At 41.0% G+C, this 21,465-nt stretch overlaps 1 protein-coding gene across 1 annotated transcript; it reads left to right on the top strand.

Annotated features, from left to right (window-relative positions):
- The first annotated feature begins 1,905 nt into the window (after positions 1 to 1,905).
- On the top strand, positions 1,906 to 16,441 carry LOC133644869 (oocyte zinc finger protein XlCOF6.1-like). Its single transcript, XM_062039616.1, has 2 exons — positions 1,906 to 2,194; positions 14,832 to 16,441. Exons 1-2 carry the CDS (start codon positions 2,017 to 2,019, stop codon positions 15,911 to 15,913), a joined length of 1,260 nt encoding a protein of 419 aa, XP_061895600.1. The 5' UTR covers positions 1,906 to 2,016; the 3' UTR covers positions 15,914 to 16,441.
- Positions 16,442 to 21,465: the final 5,024 nt, after the last annotated feature.

Genomic DNA, 21,465 nt, shown 5'->3' with positions numbered 1-21,465 from the left:
TTCATTGGATATGGTTTCAGTTTGTCCCATGTACTATCATTTCATTGACTGGAAGACTCTGGTACTTTTCAGAATCTTACCCAACTTCCCGTTTCTAACTAGCCATCCGTCTTTAACTTCCCGTTTCTTACTGACCATCTGTCTCTAAGCACACTTTCCCCTGACTCAACTCTTCCTCCACCTTAGAGGTCATCCCTCCTTTCAGCTATAAGCCTTCTTCTTTTAAGATACTAGGATAATACACATATTAGCCACTTGATTAACCTGTTTTACCACACTTGATTAATATGATTACCATATACGATTAAAGGCCTACTGAAACCCACTAATACCGACCACGCAGTCTGATAGTTTATATATCAATGATGAAATCTTAACATTGCAACACATGCCAATACGGCCGGGTTAGATTAGTAAAGTGCAATTTTAAATTTCCTGCGAAATATTCTGCTGAAAACGTCTCGGTATGATGACGTTTGCGCATGACGTCACGGATTGTAGCGGACATATTGGGACACCATTGTGGCCAGGTATTAAGTCGTCTGTTTTCATCGCAAAATTCCACAGTATTCTGGACATCTGTGTTGGTGAATCTATTGCAATTTGTTTAATGAACAATGAAGACGGCAAAGAAGAAAGCTGTAGGTGGGAAGCGGTGTATTAGCGGTCGGCTGCAGGAACACAACCAGGAGGACTTTGAGTTGGATAGCAGTGAGTACGCAGCTTTGGCTTCCAAACATTTGATCGCTTGCCCGTACGTGCGTGCCGCTATGTGCATGTCACGTACGTAACTTTGGGGAAATATGTGTGCTGTATGAACTTTACGGAGGTGAACGGTACTTTGGGCTGTGGGATTGAGTGTGTTGTGCGGGTGTTTGAGTTGTATTGGCGGGTTATATGGACAGGAGGGGGGAGGTGTTTGTTATGCGGGATTAATTTGTGGCATATTAAATATAAGCCTGGTTGTGTTGTGGCTAATAGAGTATATATATGTCTTGTGTTTATTTACTGTTTTAGTCATTCCCAGCTGAATATCAGGTCCCACCCGCCTCTCACAGCATCTTCCCTATCTGAATCGCTTCCACTGCCCTCTAATCCTTCACTCTCACTTTCCTCATCCACGAATCTTTCATCCTTGCTCAAATTAATGGGGTAATGGTCGCTTTCTCGGTCCGAAATTGCTCTCGCTGCTGGTGGCCATGATTGTAAACAATGTGCAGATGTGAGGCGCTCCACAACCTGTGACGTCACGCTACTTCCGGTACAGGCAAGGCTTTTTTATCAGCGACCAAAAGTTGCGAACTTTATCGTCGATGTTCTCTACTAAATCCTTTCAGCAAAAATATGGCAATATCGCGAAATGATCAAGTATGACACAGAATGGACCTGCTATCCCCGTTCAAATAAGAAAATTTCATTTCAGTAGGCCTTTAACTATGTTGTGATTACAATCATTGATTACACTCTGGACTATATAACTGATTATATATCTGGGCCCTTCTGAGCCTAGGTGTTAGGACCCGAGGGTTTCTACTAAACTCAACACTTGTCAACTAGCGATTAGCTGACTGGTTGCCAGCCAGCTATTAACTGCGTTATACTGTTTTTATTGAATATATTATTATTGCACATTAACAAGTTTAAATTTAAAACACAACTTTTTACAGAATGTGACTATGGCTAATATTGAGGGGGTACATAAAGTCTATTAATAAACGGATGACAGAAGGATTAAATAATTAAATAAGAGAGCAAGTTTAAATATTTTAGTTATTTATTTGTATTTGTTTTTTCTTTTTCAAGTGTTTTGTGCACTGGGGGATTAGATTGCAATCTACTGTCTGACCTACACGCCGGAACAGAAGGTGGCGGTAATGCGCCATTAAGAGGGCAGTACGCATGCGCAAACGGATCACGGCGCATAGTTCTCTATTTGTTCGGGCGGTGACACGGAAGTTAGCATCTAACATTTAGCATTGCTAAAGTTTGTCAGTGTGCTCGCTACAAGACATCAACATGTTGAAAGAGTTGGTGAAAGAGCGACTAATGGCGGCAGCTGATGAAATATTCGCGCTGTTTGAAAGCACGATAACGTCGTACGAGGATGAACTTTCTCGAACGAGAGAGGAGAAGGAGCGACATCGACAACAACTGGAAGCTGTCTGCAAAACTCAAGTTGTGCTACACGTTGAAGGTATTTTTTTTTACACTTTCATTATCCTCATCTTTTGTACGATGTTTTGTCGCTAATACACGGAACAGGTGAAACAACATGGAAAAAGTTTTCCATTTAGTCGATCTTGAGTCACAAAGAGATTGTAATGTTCATCAGGCGTGACGTCAGAGTACATAGGCATCTTATAAGTAGACGCAGCATCGCGCGCTACTGGCGCTGACGAGACGCGGGGCCGCCATCTTGGAGTGGTGATCCGCTCCACTCAGTGCAATTCATTTGGCAGGAGCAATGAACTGTCAGCGCATTTAATTCTTCTTACCTCACTGAATACCACTGATTTTCACGCGGTTTTTTGTCATACGTGTAGCTATGATAAAGGACACATGTTTTGGCGTGTTTTATTATTCATAGTTTGCTTAACAGTAATAAGATTAAAAGATTAAAGTACCAATGATTGTCACACACACACGAGATGTGGTGAAATTTGTCCTCTGCATTTGACCCATCCGCTTGGGGAGCAGTGGGCAGCAGCGGCGCCGCGCCCGGGAATCATTTTGGTGATTTAACCCCCAACTCCAACCCTTGTTGCTGAGTGCCAAGCAGGGAGGTTATGGGTCCCATTTTTATAGTCTTTGGTATGACTCGGCTGGGATTTGAACTCCAACCTACCGATCTCAGGGCGGACACTCTGGAATATTCTTATATGCTGTAAGTGACCAGACGTCCGAGATCAAAACTGGGATTATAATCTCAGAGAAGGGGGAAAAACGGTCAACTATTTTTAAATTCAAGAAACAATATGATTAGGTTATATATACATGCGTATATCCTACATAAAAATTGGGTTGTAAAGCTAGACTAAATTTAGACTTGTATAATACTGTATAGCCACTGTCCATCTGATTGTCTAGTTAGCTAACATATATTAACCCCCCCCCCCCCCCCCCCTACACAATCTGGACTGTGGTCCTAACTTTTACCCCTGTTGGCTTTTACAATCTTTGTCTTCATCATTTATTTCAACTTTATGTTATTCAAGTATGACATTTTTAAATTTAATGAATTTCATTGACAAGCAATTCTATTATGGTCATACTCTTGTTTGCTAGCGGCTACAATTTCAGTACTATTGAAGATCTTTGCTCCTTCTCAACTCTGTGGTAATATTCTTTTCACAAAATACAACCAATAGTACGTTAATGTTAAATCTTACTTGTGAAAAGTAATCTCCCGATTCCTATTTTCAACAGTCCGCTCATTTGAGCAGGAAAACGCTGAACACCAGCCCGGCATCTTTGTTTTCTACCTGTCAACTGTCAGTTTAGGCTGCTCGCCGGCTCCTCATCTCCACTTCAAGATGGCGGCCGAATTTCTCGCATCACAGCAGCCAATGCTGCGTCTACTTATAAGATGTCTATGATAGAGTATCTTTAAGAAGTCTTTAATAACGCAACCACCTTGCGGAGTCCGTTTTTACGACAGCCGTATTCCAGGTCTACAGGTTTTTTATTTTATTTTTTTATTTACTTTATTTTATAAACCCTTATTTATAAATTGCAAAATTTACAAACAATTGAGAAATAATAATAATCAAAATAAGTGCAAAAACAGTACAAACAGCACCAGGGGGTTGTAAACTCAATAAAGTAATTAAAGCTGCAAGCAGCGATGGACGGGACCGACTTGAGGGCTCATAAAAGCCCAACCGGAGCAGTAATTAAAACTCTTTCATCAACTTTTAATCAGAAGGGTTCAATCTCTCTTCTGTGCTAATTTGAAGCCGACACGACAAACGCGCTCAGAGGAGATCATGTTTGAAAAAAGGTGACTGTTTTTACACAACTTTTGTTTTGAAGGGGGAATTGCAAACTTCCTGTTAATTTTTGCTGGTGGTTGTCAGTGTATGAAATATACGTCTAAGTGAGACCTACATAGAGGTTTTTGTTTCATGTCTTTACGACATTCCTACTGGGAGTTACAGGCAGTTTTGTCTGTGTTTTCTTCCTAGGGGGCGCTAGAGCGCAATTTTGAGTTTTCAGGTTTGTTTTTTTGTGTGTGTGTCCAATTTGGTGAGTTTTGAAGCATGGTAAAGGGGTCAAATTACAGCTCAAAGAGGCGGCGGTACAATAATAAAACGCTAGAAATACAATAGGGTCCTCTGTCCCAAAGGGACTCGGTCCCTAATAAGTACAAAAACAGTACAAACAGCACCAGGGGGTTGTAAACTCAATAATGTAACTAAAATAGAATGCAAAATATACATATACTGTATATAACAAAGTGCAAAGCCATAGGCTCACACAAGTTCAGTAAATAATTTAAATTTGGAACACAGCATCATCGTTTTCACAGCTTTTTGGTTGTTAGAGGTAGAGAGTGTTTTAACGAAGAGTTCTAAATCTTTTTTAAAGGCACAAAAAACAGGTCGGGTATTAAGAAACCTACATTTATGTATATAAAACTTAGCCAATTCCAGGTCTACGGGTACCCGTATGTCTCAGAAGCCTATTACGTCACATAGATGGTCGGAAGAGGAACTTTAGCTTTCTTTAAAGATGTATACTATAGCTATATATGCTATTATATATATATATATATATATATATATATATATATATATATATATATATATATATATATATATATATATATACTATTACTATAGCTATGAATTGTGCAACCGTTACTACCATTAAGGCGTGCAATCCATTTTGCTCAATATGCACAATGTATGCTGATCATCAAAACGCCCACAATACTTGGAGGACAAGTTGCAAATCTACAAAACCCAAAACCAGTGAAGTTGGCATGTTTAAATCATAAATAAAAACAGAATACAATGATTTCCAAATCCTTTTCAACTTATATTCAATTGAATAGACTGCTAAGACAAGATGTGTTATGTTCGAACTGAGAAATGTAATTATTTTTTTGCAAATAATCATTAACTTAGAATTTAAAGGCAGCAACGTGTTGCAAAAAAGTTGTCACAGGGGCATTTTTACCACTGTGTTACATGGCCTTTCCTTTTAACAACACTCAGTAAACGTTTGGGAACTGAGGAGAACAATTTTTGAAGCTTTTAAGGTGGAATTCTTTCCCATTCTTGCTTGATGTACAGCTTAAGTTGTTCAACAGTCCGGGGTCTCCGTTGTGGTATTTTAGGCTTCCACACATTTTCAATGGGAGACATGTCTGGACTACAGGCAGGCCAGTCTAGTACCCGCACTCTTTTACTACGAAGCCACACTGCTGTAACACGTGGCTTGGCATTGTCTTGCTGAAATAAGCAGGGGCGTCCATGGTAACCTTGCTTGGATGGCAACATATGTTGCTCCAAAACCTCTATGTACCTTTCAGAATTAATGGTGCCTTCACAGATGTGTAAGTTACCCATGTCTTGGGCACTAATACACCCCCATACCATCACACATGCTGGCTTTTACACTTTGTGCCTAGAACAATCCGGATGGTTCTTTTCCTCATTTCTACCACTCTTATTTTTTTGTGATAGAGTGATTGGAGCACATAGGTTTTAGAATGGCCTTCCCAAAGTCCTGACTTAAACCCCATTGAGAACATGTGGACAATGCTGAAGAAACAAGTTCATGTCAGAAAACCAACAAATTTAGCTGAACTGCACCAATTTTTTCAAGAGTGGTGGTCAAAAATTCAACCAGAAGCTTGTAAATGGCTACCAAAAGTGCCTTTTTGCAGTAAAACTTGCCAAGGGACATGTTACCAAATATTATTCCACCTACTCAGTGGCCTAGTGGTTAGAGTGTCCGCCCTGAGATCGGTAGGTTGTGGGTTCAAACCCCGGCTGAGTCATACCAAAGACTATAAAAATGGGAGCCATTACCTCCCTGCTTGGCACTCAGCATCAAGGGTTGGAATTGGGGGTTAAATCACCAAAATGATTCCCGGGCGCCACCACCACTGCTGCCCACTGCTCCCCTCACCTCCCAGGGGGTGATCAACGGTATTGGGTCAAATGCAGAGAATAATTTTGCCACACAAAGTGTGTGTGTGACAATCATTGGTACTTTAACTTTTTTTTTAACTTTATTAACATTGCTGTATGTATACTTTTGACCCACCAGATTTGCTCACATTTTCAGTAGACCCATAATAAATTCATAAAAGAAGCAAACTTCATGAATATTTTTTGTGACCAACAAGTATGTGCTCCAATCACTCTATCACAAACAAATAAGAGTTGTAGAAATTATTGGAAACTCAACAAAGCCGTGACATTATGCCCTTCACAAGTGTATGTAAACTTTTGACCATGACTAATAGTACACGCTATTTAATTCATTGCACACGCTGTTTACCGCGTGTGGTGTCTGGATCTTAGTCAATCAGGCTCTTAAAGGCCTACTGAAAGCCACTACTACCGACCACGCAGTCTGATAGTTTATATATCAATGATGAAATCTTAACATTGCAACACATACCAATACGGCCGGGTTAGATTAGTAAAGTGCAATTTTAAATTTCCCGCGAAATATCCTGCTGAAAACGTCTCGGTATGATGACGTTTGCGCGTGACGTCACGGATTGTAGCGGACATTTTGGGACACCATTGTGGCCAGCTATTAAGTCGTCTGTTTTCATCGCAAAATTCCACAGTATTCTGGACATCTGTGTTGGTGAATCTTTTGCAATTTGTTTAATGAACAATGAAGACAGCAAAGAAGAAAGCTGTCGGTGGGAAGCTGTGTATTAGCGGTCGGCTGCAGCAACACAAACACGTAGAGAACTGGGACAACAGAGATTCTTACCAGGAGGACTTTGAGTTGGATACGCGCTACCGTGAGTACGCAGCTGCGTCTTCCAAACATTTGATTGCTTGCCCGTACGTGCGTGCCGCTATGTGCATGTCACGTACGTAACTTTGGGGACTTTGTGGAAATATATGTGCTGTATGAACTTCGGGGAGGTGAACGGTACTTTGGGCTGTGGGATTGAGTGTGTTGTGCGGGTCTTTGATTTGTATTGGCGGGTTATATGGACGGGAGGGGGTAGGTGTTTGTTATGCGGGATTAATTTGTGGCATATTAAATATAAGCCTGGTTGTGTTGTGGCTAATAGAGTATATATATGTCTTGTGTTTATTTACTGTTTTAGTCATTCCCAGCTGAATATGAGGTCCCACCCGCCTCTCACAGCATCTTCCCTATCTGAATCGCTTCCACTGCCCTCTAGTCCTTCACTCTCACTTTCCTCATCCACAAATCTTTCATCCTCGCTCAAATTCATGGGGAAATTGTCGCTTTCTCGGTCCGAATCGCTCTCGCTGCTGGTGGCCATGATTGTAAACAATGTGCAGATGTGAGGAGCTCCACAACCTGTGACGTCACGCTACTTCCGGTACAGGCAAGGCTTTTTTATCAGCGACCAAAAGTTGCGAACTTTATCGTCGATGTTCTCTACTAAATCCTTTCAGCAAAAATATGGCAATATCGCGAAATCATCAAGTATGACACATAGAATGGACCTGCTATCCCCGTTTAAATAAGAAAATCAAATTTCAGTAGGCCTTTAAAGTACAATTGACTCTTGGAAAAAATAAAAATAAAATGCCAGTCTGATTGAGTTGAGTACATTGCTCTCTTGGATCTGAATGAAAGTGACCTGTACATGCGATCCGAGGGTTATTCGGGTTTGTCCCTCGTCCGCCGTTCGGTTCCAGACAGGAGCTGTCGCAGCACTCCTCAAACTCCCAAAGAGCTGATCCGGTGGAGATGAGAGGGCCATGACAGCAGAGACAGGAGAACTGTGTCATCATCCTACTTCACCACATGTCAGTAAGGCTGCGTGGTTCTGCAGTCATCGGTGTGGAGCAGGGGTCGGCAACCCAAAATGTTGAAAGAGCCATATTGGACCAAAAAAAAATCTGTCTGGAGCCGCAAAAAATGAAAAGCCTTATATAAGTGTTAGAATGAAGGCAATACATGATGTAAGTGTCTATATTAGCCTACTATCAAAATGACTTTTAAAGTCTTGTATAAGTGTTATAATGAAGGCGACACATGATGCAAGTGTCTATATTAGCTATATTAGCCTACTATCAAAATTACTTAAACAGTCTTTTATAAGTGTTATAATCAAGGCGATACATGATGTAAGTGTCTATATTAGCCTACTATCAAAATGACTTTAAAAGTCTTATATAAGTGTAATAATGAAGGCAACACATGATGTGTCTATATTAGCCTACTATCAAAATGACTTAAAAAGTCTTATATAAGTGTTATAATGAAGGCAACACATGATGTGTCTATATTAGCTATATTAGCCTACTATCAAAATGACTTTAAAAGTCTTATATAAGTGTTATAATGAAGGCAACACATGATGTAAGTGTCTATATTAGCCTACTATCAAAATGACTTTAAAAGTCTTATATAAGTGTAATAATGAAGGCAACACATGATGTAAGTGTCTATATTAGCCTACTATCAAAATGACTTTAAAAGTCTTATATAAGTGTTATAATGAATGCAACACATGATGTAAGTGTCTATATTAGCTATATTAGCCTACTATCAAAATGACTTAAAAAGTCTTATATAAGTGTTATAATGAAGGCGATACATGATGTAAGTGTCCATATTAGCTATATTAGCCTACTATCAAAATGACTTTAAAAGTCTTATATAAGTGTTTAATGAAGGCGACACATGATGTGTCTATATTAGCCTACTATCAAAATGACTTTAAAAGTCTTATATAAGTGTAATAATGAAGGCAACACATGATGTAAGTGTCTATATTAGCCTACTATCAAAATGACTTTAAAAGTCTTATATAAGTGTTATAATGAATGCAACACATGATGTAAGTGTCTATATTAGCTATATTAGCCTACTATCAAAATGACTTTAAAAGTCTTATATAAGTGTAATAATGAAGGCAACACATGATGTGTCTATATTAGCCTACTATCAAAATGACTTAAAAAGTCTTATATAAGTGTTATAATGAAGGCAACACATGATGTGTCTATATTAGCTATATTAGCCTACTATCAAAATGACTTTAAAAGTCTTATATAAGTGTTGTAATGAAGGCAACACATGATGTAAGTGTCTATATTAGCCTACTATCAAAATGACTTTAAAAGTCTTATATAAGTGTTATAATGAAAGCAACACATGATGTAAGTGTCTATATTAGCTATAATAGCCTACTATCAAAATGACTTTAAAAGTCTTATATAAGTGTTATAATGACGGCAACACATGATGTAAGTGTCAGTGTTTCCCACACATTCATTTATTTGTGGCGGCCCGCCACGAAAGAATTACGTCCGCCACAAATTTTAAAAAATATATCTTTTTTTTTTATTTTTTAATTTTTTTGTCCTGTCCAGCTTCTCAGGCAAATCATATAGTTGATGTAGATGCCCATATAGGCTGTTCAGATTTACTTTACTAAAGAGAAGCGTAGGATACTTCTCTTGTTGCCTTATTTGTATTTGACCACTACTGTTTTCTGTTTATTTGTTACTGACTGTGGCAGGACACCTCTGCCTCTGTTTCACTTTATGTTGCTGGTAAATAATATGGTTGTAGTAGTAGGCTAAAGTTAAATTATTTAGTATGCACTAATTAAAGGGGCAGAGCTTTAAGAGACATTTTAGCTTTTATATTTTACAAGATATATTTTTTGTAAGAACCACAATTAATAAATATATTTCAGTGAATAACTTATTGTTCAAATCTCTTTATAAATATGTACATAAAGTGTTGTAATTATATTGTAAAATGGATGGATGGATGGACGTTTAAAACAAAACTGTTATTATTAATTAGTAAGTATACATTTTTTTCAGCCTTTTTAGAGAAAATCATATCATTGTAGTAAATTATGCAAATTACTCGATGATGTCAGTGTGACCACGCCCATAGCCCCGCCCATAGCCACGCCCCCACCGCCACAGGTATCTTGGCAGTTTGTGGGAAACACTGAGTGTCTATATTAGCTATATTAGCCTACTATCAAAATGACTTTAAAAGTCTTATATAAGTGTTATAATGACGGCAACACATGATGTAAGTGTCTGTGGAGGTCGCCTCCCAGTGGGTTCTTGCTGATCACACGCATGAGCTGGAGACCGGCGTTCCGGGTTAACAAAGTTTTATTTTTCATACAAGTTCTAGCACGACACTCGACTTTTCAGTCCAACTCCTCCGTGTTCCGCGTGCTTCCGCCTCTCCAAGCCCTTCCTCCTCCTCCTCCTCCTGCTCCCGACCGCTACTGATAAGAATAACAGGTGATTAGACAACAAGACCCAGCTGGGCAATCTAATCACCTGTCAGCTGTGTTCCAAAGCCGGCCCTGGCACACCCCGCTCCTGCAGCAAGCATGCCGACCACGCCCCCCTCCACAGTTTCTATATTAGCCTACTATCAAAGGCTGACGCAAATCTTCGTTGACAGAAATGTTGTATTTTAATTTTTATTCTACACATTTTTGCAACATTGGAAATCATTAGTAAAATGGAGGCTTCTCAGAGGGTGAGATAACTCCTGGAAATGACTGGCTCAGAATGGCCAAAGGTATAGATGTGTGTCCAAGTTTAAGGAAACAGCAGGCTGTCTTCTTCTAATGGATTTATTACAATCTTTACAAGCTGGGTAACGTTTGCTGTGGTCTGGAACAACATGGCACATAAACAACTATGAGAAATGCAGCCAAATTACATACAGATAATGTGTCATGAGACATGCAAATATAAATGAAATACACAGAGGACATAAGTAAAGGGAATTAAATGAGCTCAAATATACCTACAAACGAGGCATAATGATGCAATATGTACATGCAGTTAGCCTAAATAGCATGTTAGCATCGATTAGCTTGCAGTCATGGATTGACCCTGATAAGCACTCCAGCAAATCAATAAAATCAACAAAGCTCACTTTTGTGCATTCAGGCACAGCATAAAACGTTTGGTGGACAACATGAGACAAAGAAGTAGTGAAATAAAACACGTCTTTCTGTGGCAGCATCAGAGAAAGTTGCACATTTAAACAAACTACGATGAGTTCAAGGATCGCCGAAATTAGTAGGACAAAACGGTGCTTGCCAAATACTCTCGTCAGTGAAGCATGCATAACATAAACAATGGGATTTCTAACAATTAGGAAGGTTTGTGTCATGTTTGTTCTCCTACAGAAAATATATGAAAACAAAAAATATATTTTTTTCTTCATCTTCTTCCATTTTCACACATCTCTGAAAGAGGTCCAGGGAGCCACTAGGGAATATTTTTAGTTTTAATACATTTTCTGTAGAACAAACATGACACAAACCTTCCTAATTGTTAGAAATCCCACTGTTTATGTTACACATGCTTCACTGATGAGAGTATTTGGCAAGCACTGTTTTGTCCTACTAATTTCAGCGATCCTTGAACTCATCGTAGTTTGTTTACAAGTACAACTTTCTCCGATGCTGCCACAGAAAGACATGTTTTTTGCCACTCCTTCTTTGTCTCATTTTGTCCACCAAACTTTTTATGCTGTGCGTGAATGCACAAAAGTGAGCTTTGTTGATGTTATTGATTTGCTGGAGTGCTTATCAGGCATATTTGGTCAATCCAAGCTAATCGATGCTAACATGCTATTTAGGCTAGCTGTATGTACATATTGCATCATTATGCCTCGTTTGTAGGTATCATTGAGCTCAATTTCCTTTACTTATGTCCTCTGTGTATTTCATTTATATTTGCATGTCTCATGGCGAAGTTGGTAGAGTGGCCGTGCCAGCAATCGGAGGGTTGCTGGTTACTGGGGTTCAATCCCCACCTTCTCCCATCCTAGTCACGTCCGTTGTGTCCTTGGGCAAGACACTTCACCCTTGCTCCTGATGGGTGCTGGTTAGCGCCTTGCATGGCAGCTCCCGCCATCAGTGTGTGAATGTGTGTGTGAATGGGTGAATGTGGAAATACTGTCAAAGCGCTTTGAGTACCTTGAAGGTAGAAAAGCGCTATACAAGTATAACCCATTTATCATTTATCATGACACATTATCTTTATGTAATATTGGCTGCATTTCTCATAGTTGTTTGTGTGCCATGTTGTTCTAGACTACGGCAAACGTTACGCAGCTTGCAAAGATTGTAATAAATCCATTAGAAGAAGACAGCCTGCCATTTCCCTTAACTTGAACACACACATCTATACCTTTGGCCATTCTGAGCCAGTCATTTCCAGGAGTTATCTCATCCTGTGAGAAGCCTCCATTTTACTAATGAGTTCCAATGTTGCAAAAATGTGTGGAATAAAAATTAAAACAAAGATTTGCGTCAGCCTTTAATAGTAGGCTAATATAGATAATAAAGACACTTACATCATGTATTGTCTTCATTATAACACTTATATAAGACTTTCAAAGTCTTATATAATCAACCCCTGAGGAATTTCAAAGATGGACGCTTTTGACCTCCCTCCCTCCTCAACGACACCTGGGAGTCGAACTTTGCTTGCATTGCATGCAGAACGATCCTGGGCTCATGAACACAACTCACTTCACCCAAAGACTATGGGCATATACACAAACACACTCCCCACCCCCACCCCACGCCTTCACCACCGCTTAATTCCCCTTCGGGGTTATGGACGGCTGAGTAGCGCTTTATAGCAGCAGGCCAGCCTCCAGGGCCCCAAATCCCCCCCTCTGTTGCAAGTTGTTGTGATTATATGTAACATGTTTATGCGTGCTATGGCAAATGAGTTTTTTTCCCTTGGACTCAGTTTGGACCCCCTCCCTAGGGTCCAGCCTTTGACTGATATTTTTTACTCTTCCCCCCCTTTCCCAATATCACCTTTTTCCCATCTTTTTTAAGTAGCACCGTAAGTGGCTGATCCGTTGGCGGTCCCGTCTTGTCTCCCTGTAACGTATGTCTGCTCTTAGTGGGACTGTGCCGAAAATGTAATTTCAGTTCTTATGTGTCTTGTACATGTTAAAGAATGGACAATAATAAAGCATCCTGAATCCTGATTTTGATAGCAGGCTAATATAGATAATAAAGACATCATGTGTTGCCTTCATTATAACACTTACATAAGACTTTTAAAGGCCTACTGAAATGAATTTTTGTTATTTAAACGGGGATAGCAGATCCATTCTATGTGTCATACTCGATCATTTCGCGATATTGCCATATTTTTGCTGAAAATATTTAGTAGAGAACAACGACGATAAAGTTCGCAACTTTTGGTCGCTGGTAAAAAAAAAAAAGCCTTGCCTATACCGGAAGTAGCGTGACGTCACAGGAGGAAGGACTCTTCACATTTCCCCATTGTTTACAATTCAGCGAGAGAGATTCGGACCGAGAAAGCGACGATTACCCCATTAATTTGAGCGAGGATGAAAGATTCGTGGATGAGGAACATGAGAGTGAAGGACTAGAGTGCAGTGCAGGACGTATCTTTTTTTGCTCTGACCATAACTTAGGTACAAGGGCTCATTGGATTCCACATTTTCTCCTTTTTCTATTGTGGATCACGGATTTGTATTTTAAACCACCTCGGATACTATATCCTCTTGAAAATGAGAGTCGAGAACACGAAATGGACATTCACAGTGACTTTTATCTCCACGACAATATGTCGGCGAATCTCTTTGATAGCATCGGGCTCAAATGCAGATAGAAACAAAAGAAATAAACCCCTGACCGGAAGGATAGACAGAAAATCAACAATACTATTAAACCATGGACATGTAACTACACGGTTAATGCTTTCCAGCTTGGCAAAGCTTAACAATGCTGTTGCTAACGACGCCATTGAAGCTAACTTAGCTACGGGACGGCGGCGGTGGCGGGCGTTGTAGCTTTCGACGACACCCCGGCCGCCATCAGAGTCGGCAAGAAACATATATGTTCCCAAAGTTACGTACGTGACATGCACATAGCAACACGCACGTACGGGCAAGCGATCAAATGTTTGGAAGCCAAAGCTGTACTCACTGTAGCGCGTCTGCTATCCATCTCAAAGTCCTTCTGGTTGTGTTGCTGTAGTCCGCCGCTGATACACCGATCGCACCTACAGCTTTCTTCTTTGCAGTCTCCATTGTTCATTAAACAAACTGCAAAAGATTCACCAACACAGATGTCCAGAATACTGTGGAATTTTGGGATGAAAACAGAGCTTTTTTGTATTGGATTCAATGGGTCCGAATACTTCCGTATCAACCATTGACGTCACGCGCATACGTCATCATACATAGACGTTTTCAACCGGAAGTGTGGCGGGAAATTTAAAATTGTACTTTATAAGTTAACCCGGCCGTATTGGCATGTGTTGCAATGTTAAGATTTCATCATTGATATATAAACTATCAGACTGCGTGGTCGGTAGTAGTGGCTTTCAGTAGGCCTTTAATTTTCTGCGACTCCAGACAGATTTTTTTTGTATTTTTGGTCCAATATGGCTCTTTCGACGTTTTGGGTTGCCGACTCCCGCACTAGGGAGATGGAAAAGGCGAAGGGGAGACAGCCAGAAGCTCGCTGTCCGGATTGCGGGCCATGTTGTTTTCCCGTAAACTCACTATGTCGATCAAGTCTTAAACGGGGACTGAAGCCATATCATCGTCATACTTATTACATGTCTGAGCTAAGATGTTTTTGTGTCCTACAGACGTCCAGCAGCTCATTGGTCAAGAAGGACGTCCCCCAGTGCCACAAGAGGAAAGCTCTAATTTGAAGCAGGAGGATCCACAGCCCCCCGATCTTAAAGAGGAAGGGGAGGGAGATTTGATCAGTCAGTCAGGAGAAGAGTGTCTTCTGGGGCCGCAGGAGACTGATCTCAGTACGTTGCCTCTGACTGGTGTCTCTGTGAAGACTGACGACCATGAAGACAAACCACAAGTTGACAACGTCGTAGCTCCTCTATCAGATAGTGACGACATAACATCACACTCTGCTGAGGATGAAGACGAGGACTACACCCAAGAACCTTTGAGCGGCGATACAGACTGTGAGGATGGTATGAGGACTCAGACTAATAAAAGGAATTCTGCTAGACGCAAGAGAACACGCACGGGAAAAAAATCTTACTTTTGCTCAGTTTGCGTCAAAACATTTTCTAAAAAGTCCACATTAACTGTACACATGAGAACACACACAGGAGAAAAATCTTACAGTTGCTCGGTTTGTGGGGATAAATTCTCTGTTAAGGCCACGTTGACTGCACACATGAGAACACACACGGGAGAAAAGCCTTTCAAGTGCTCAGTTTGCGGCGATACATTTTCTGTAAAGTCCACATTGACTGCACACATGAGAACGCACACGGGAGAAAAACCTTTCATTTGCTCACTTTGCAGCAAAAAGTTTTCTCATAGGCCTGGGTTAACTGCACACATGAGGACGCACACAGGCGAAAAACCTTTCAATTGCTCAGTTTGCGGTGGTACATTTTCTCGGAAGCACACGTTGACTGCACACATGAGAACGCACACCGGGGAAAAACCTTTCGTTTGCTCAGTTTGCTGCAGTAGTTTTTCTCATAAGACAACGTTGACTTTACACATGAGAACACACACAGGAGAAAAACCTTTTATTTGTTCAGTTTGTGGCGACACATTTTCCAGAAGGGACAAACTGAAATTACACATTAGAACACACACGGGAGAAAAACCTTTTACTTGCTTAATTTGTGGCGATACATTTTCCAGGAGAGACCACCTGAAGTCACACATGAGAAAACACAAACGATGAAAACTTTTTTAGTTGTGCAGTTTTGTGATCAAGGTTGCTATGCAAAGTTGACAGCACACATTCCTGTCCAGTTTGTGCTACACGATTGTCAAGTTGTGGGCTTGGATTGTCTCGTGTGAGGAGAAGTAATCTTAGTAGTAGTTTATTTCTGACATGTTTACGTCAATTAGATAGTGATGATCTGTTGTGTGTATGATACCAGATTCCCTCATGAGTTCCAGGTTAGTGTGCCACTAAGAACAACAGCTACATTATTTTAGATCGACTGAAGCAAATAGGAAGTGTTGACTAACAAGCTCAGGCAGTCTGATTGTTTGAGGACAACATGGATAGAGTTTTCCCTCACACCAAGAGTGCCTGGTACATAATCTGTCTTTATGATGGCACCAACCTATACTTCATTCTTTAGTCGCAGAGCATTTATCATGTTTTGTGACTCACTCATTCCTTCTTTCACTTCTGGAACACTCTGTTATTTTTGCCTGCCACTGATGTGTTTGTATGAAGTCTGATACATTAAACATTCTGCAACATGTTTTGTTGTTTTATTAGTTTTGTTGCTGGTCGACTAGTTAAAAATATGAATACAAAATGTACAATGTACCTTTAATACAGTGACATTGATTTTGCTACATACACTATATTGCCAAAAGTATTTGGCCACCTGCCTTGACTCACATATAGTAATAATAATAATAATGGATAAGATTTATATAGCGCTTTTCTAGACACTCAAAGCGCTTCACAGAGAAGTGAGAACCCATCATTCATTCACACCTGGTGGTGGTAAGCTACTTTCGTAGCCCTAGGGTAGACTGACGGAAGCGTGGCTGGCAGTTTGCGCCTACGGCCCCTCCGACCACCACCTATCATTCATCATTCATTGACCAGTGTGAGCGGCACTGGGGGCAAGGATGAAGTATCCTGCCCAAGGACACAACGGCAGCGATTTTTGGATGGTAAGAGGCATATCTGCACATACGAACTCGAAGTGCCATCCCATTCCCAACCCATAGTTCAATATGATGTGGGTCCACCTTTTGCAGCTATTACAGCTTCAACTCTTCTGGGAAGGCTGTCCACAAGGTTGCGGAGTGTGTGTTTATAGGAATTTTCCACCATTCTTCCAAAAGCGCATTGGTGAGGTCACACACTGATGTTGGTGGAGAAGGCCTGGCTCTCAGTCTCCGTTCTAATTCATCCCAAAGGTGTTCTATCGGGTTCAGGTCAGGACTCTGTGCAGGCCAGTCAAGTTCATCCACACCAGACTCTGTCATCCATGTCTTTATGGACCTTGCTTTGTGCACTGGTGCACAGTCATGTTGGAAGAGGAAGGGGCCCGCTCCAAACTGTTCCCACAAGGTTGGGAGCATGGAATTGTCCAAAATGTTTTGGTATCCTGGAGCATTCAAAGTTCCTTTCACTGGAACTAAGGGGCCATGACCAACTCCTGAAAAACAACCCCACACCATAATTCCTCCTCCACCAAATTTCACACTCGGCACAATGCAGCCCATAAATGTACCATTCTCCTGGCAACCTCCAAACCCAGACTGGTCCATCAGATTGCCAGATGGAAAAGCATGATTCATCACTCCAGAGAAGGCGTCTCCACTGCTCTAGAGTCCAGTGGAGACGTGGTTTACACCACTGCATCCCACGCTTTTCATTGGACTTGGTGATGTATGGCTTAGATGCAGCTGCTCGGCCATGAAGCTCCCTGCGTACTGTACGTGGGCTAATTGGAAGGTCACATGAAGTTTGGAGCTCTGTAGCAACTGACTGTGCAGAAAGTCTTTGCACTATGCGCTTCAGCATCCGCTGACCCCTCTCTGTCAGTTTACGTGGCCTACCACTTGGTGGCTGAGTTGCTGTTGTTCCCAAACTCATCCATGTTCTTATAATAAAGCCGACTGTTGACTTTGGAATATTTAGGAGCGAGGAAATTTCACGACTGGATTTGTTGCACAGGTCGCATCCTATGACAGTTCCACGCTGGAAATCACTGAGAGCGGCCCATTCTTTCACAAATGTTTGTAGAAACAGTCTCCATGCCTCAGTGCTTGATTATATACACCTGTGGCCGGGCCAAGTGATTAGGACACCTGATTCTCATCATTTGGATGGGTGGCCAAATACTTTTGGCAATATAGTGTATGTCTATATCAACAACATCGCACTTGCATTTTGTGTTGAAATACTCGAGAGAAACAACAGTTTCTAGGTACAGACACTATACTGTAATAACTCTGAAATCACTAGAAAATACCAAAGTTCTGTTCGTTTTTGGCTGAATCCTGTGTATAGGATGCACATTTTCAGCTCGTTGTTCCCCAGCTCTCGTGTTGAGTAGTCTTTAATCCCAATGGATGTTCCAGCTGCAGTAAAACCTCCATGGAAGAAAAACAAGGCAGACTTTTTCTTGTTTTACTGTTTTGGCCCCGGGTGTACCCTGGCTTTCGCTCGAATGTCGATGGGATAGGTTTGTTGCCACTTAGCAGTTAGCAGACTCAGCTGCCAGCTAGCAATAAGCACGCTAGTTGCCAACCATCCATTACTGTTTTATTTCATTAAATTATTCTTGCAAATTAACAAATATACTTTTAGGACAGTTGTAATGTAAAACATTTTTTTACAGGATGTCTAAGTTTCTATGTCAGTTTGGGGCTTCTTAGCCTGGAAAACATTGAAGGCCCCTGGTGACTGGTCTCGTGTATATGTTTATGGTAGACATATTGGTTTTTACTTTGCTGTAAATAAAAAAATATTTTTTATTTTTTTTTAATAAAGCTATTATTGTTATCTGAATATTTCTAATGCACATACAGTCGTGGTCATAAGTTTACATACACTTGTGAAGGACATAATGTCATGGCTGTCTTGAGTTTCCAATAATTTCTACAACTCTTATATTTTTGTGATAGAGTGATTGGAGCACATGCTTGTTGGTCACAAAAAACATTCATGAAGTTTGGTTCTTTTATGAATTTATTATGGGTCTACTGAAAATGGGACCAATTCTGCCGGGTCAAAGTCAGGAAAGTCACTTGGAGGTCATTTCAAAGCAGCGTAAGGTACATATACATTCACTGTACAAACATACATATACACATACTGTACATATACACTCACTGTACAATCACACACATACACATACTGTACATATACATTCACTGTACAAACACACATATACACATTCTGTACATATACATTCACTGTACAAACACACATACTGTATACACATACTGTACATATACATTCACTGCACAAACACACACATATACATACTATACATATACATTCACTGTACAAACACACGTATACACATACTGTACATAAACAGTCACTGTACAAGCACACATATACACATACTGTACATATACAAATACATATGCACACATACACTCATGCACATAATCACGTTTCATCAAACATATATTAACGTTGTTGCCCTAGAGTAAACTGGGTATAACACATGGCACACTGACAAAGCTTAACCTATTGTTACTATAACAATCTACAAGGTTAATGTAGGTTGCTTCTCTTTCTTCCCCTCCATTTTTCTGCATTCTTTCGTATCTCAAGCTATCATTACGTATAAGTATTGTTGCATTTGAACAATTGTATTGTTGATAATAAAGGTAAAGTATTGGTATTGTTTATTATCAATAGCGCTATTTCTATTGGTATTCATTTTTAATGTAATAATGCTCATTGTCATTTCTGTATTATTTTTTATTTTCACTAACTGCTTATTTGCTATTACTTTTACCATCATATTTGTACATGTAGTATTTGCTGATGTTGCTCTGTTGTTGTTGTTTTTGTCTCTCTGTCTAATCCCCCTTTTCTCCCCACAATTCCCCCCTCTGTCTTCCTTTTTTTCTCTTTCTATCCCCTCCTGCTCCGGCCCGGCTGCACCAAATGATAATATAAATACATTTAATAAAGTCAAATACAAATAAGGCAACAAGAGAAGTATCCTACACTTCTCTTTTGTCAAGTAAATCTGAACAGCCTGTATGGGCATCTACATCTACTATATGATTTGCCTGAGAAGCTGGGCAGGACATTAAAAAAAAAAAAAAAAATTAAAAACAAAACAAAGCAGCGTAAGGTCCCAAGAGCAACTGTGCAGACAATTGTTCGTAAGTATAAAGTGCATGGCACAGTTTTGTCACTGCCACGATCGGGAAGAGAACACAAGCTATCACTTGCTGCTGAGAGAAAATTGGTCTTGATGATCAAGAGTCAACCGAGAACCACCCAAAAGCAGGCCTGCAATGAATTGGAAGCTGCTGGAACACAGGTGTCAGTGTCCACAGTCAAGCGTGTTTTGCATCGCCATGGACTGAGAGGCTACCGTGCAAGAAGGAAGCCCTTGCTCCAGAAGCTACACCTTAAGGCTCGTCTAAAGTTTGCTGCTAATCCCATGGATAAAGATAAGACCGTCTGGAGGAAAGTTCTGTGGTCAGATGAAACTAAAATTGAGCTGTTTGGCCACAATACCCAGCAATATATTTGGAGGAGAAAAGGTGAGGCCTTTAATCCCAGGAACACCATCCTACCGTCAAGCATGGTTGTGGTAGTATTATGCTCAAGGTCTGTTTTGCTGCCAATGAAACTGGTGCTTTACAGAGAGCAAATGGGACAATGAAAAAGGAGGATTTCCTCCAAATTCTTCAGGACAACCTAAAATCATCAGCCCGGAGGTTGGGTCTTGGGCGCAGTTGGGTGTTCCAACAGGACAATGACCCCAAACACATGTCAAAAGTGGTAAAGGAATGGCTAAATCAGGCTAGAATTAAGAGTTGTAGAAATGATTGGAAACTCAAGACAGCCATGACATTATGTTCTTTTGACCACGACTGTATGTTGTTGTTTTTGTAATATTTATTTACGACTCAAAGTCATAACACTGTAATTGCAAGGGAGGCAATTGGAAGGAAAACAAGTGGGTCTAGGCTCTGGGGTTGACTGTGACTAAGTGGTTTGAGTCTTGCTGAAAGTTTTACGATGTATATATACGTTTTACAAAAAAAGTCCAAAGTCACGGGAGGGCGGAGGGAGGAGGGAGGATAAGGCTGTGGGCCGCCAGGCCAAGTGTCCTCGCAACCAGCAGGGAAGAGTCAGGTGTCGACGGCGAGTTTAACGCCGCCGCAATTGGCGAGGCGGTTGCCCATGGAACGGCCACATCCGTGGCCGACGAGAGGTCCATGGCTGCCCGTGCGTCAGGACAGCTGGGAGTCACGGAGGCGACGATGCTGGAGACGCATCCAAAGCCGTGGTACCGACCGCCGGAGACGAGGAAGACGATGTCGTCGGTGTGGGCAGAGCCGGAGATGAGGAAGACGATGTCGTCGGCATGGGCGGAGCCAAAGACGAAGAAGACGATGTCGTCGGCGTGGGCGGAGCCAGATGAGCAGGCGGCTCGTCTGCCGGCCTGGGCGGAGCCAGAGGGAGGGCCCACCAGGGTTGTTGGCGGCGTCCACAGGCCCCCCGGGGTGGATGGCGGCGTCCACAGGCCCCCCGGGGTTAAAAGTAGCTTTGCC

The sequence above is a fragment of the Entelurus aequoreus genome, linkage group LG28, assembly GCF_033978785.1.
Source record: "Entelurus aequoreus isolate RoL-2023_Sb linkage group LG28, RoL_Eaeq_v1.1, whole genome shotgun sequence".
Classification (NCBI taxonomy): domain Eukaryota; kingdom Metazoa; phylum Chordata; class Actinopteri; order Syngnathiformes; family Syngnathidae; genus Entelurus; species Entelurus aequoreus.
The sequence above is the reverse complement of the archived record's forward strand: the minus strand, read 5'-3'. Positions and strand labels throughout refer to the sequence as shown.

What these genes read in the sequence shown, in the direction of transcription:
- LOC133644869 (XM_062039616.1), top strand. Translation starts at nt 2,017, where the DNA reads ATGTTGAAAGAGTTGGTGAAAGAGCGACTAATGGCGGCAGCTGATGAA. An exon ending in AGTTGTGCTACACGTTGAAG is followed by an intron (nt 2,195 to 14,831) that starts GTATTTTTTTTT and finishes TGTGTCCTACAG; the next exon opens with ACGTCCAGCAGCTCATTGGT.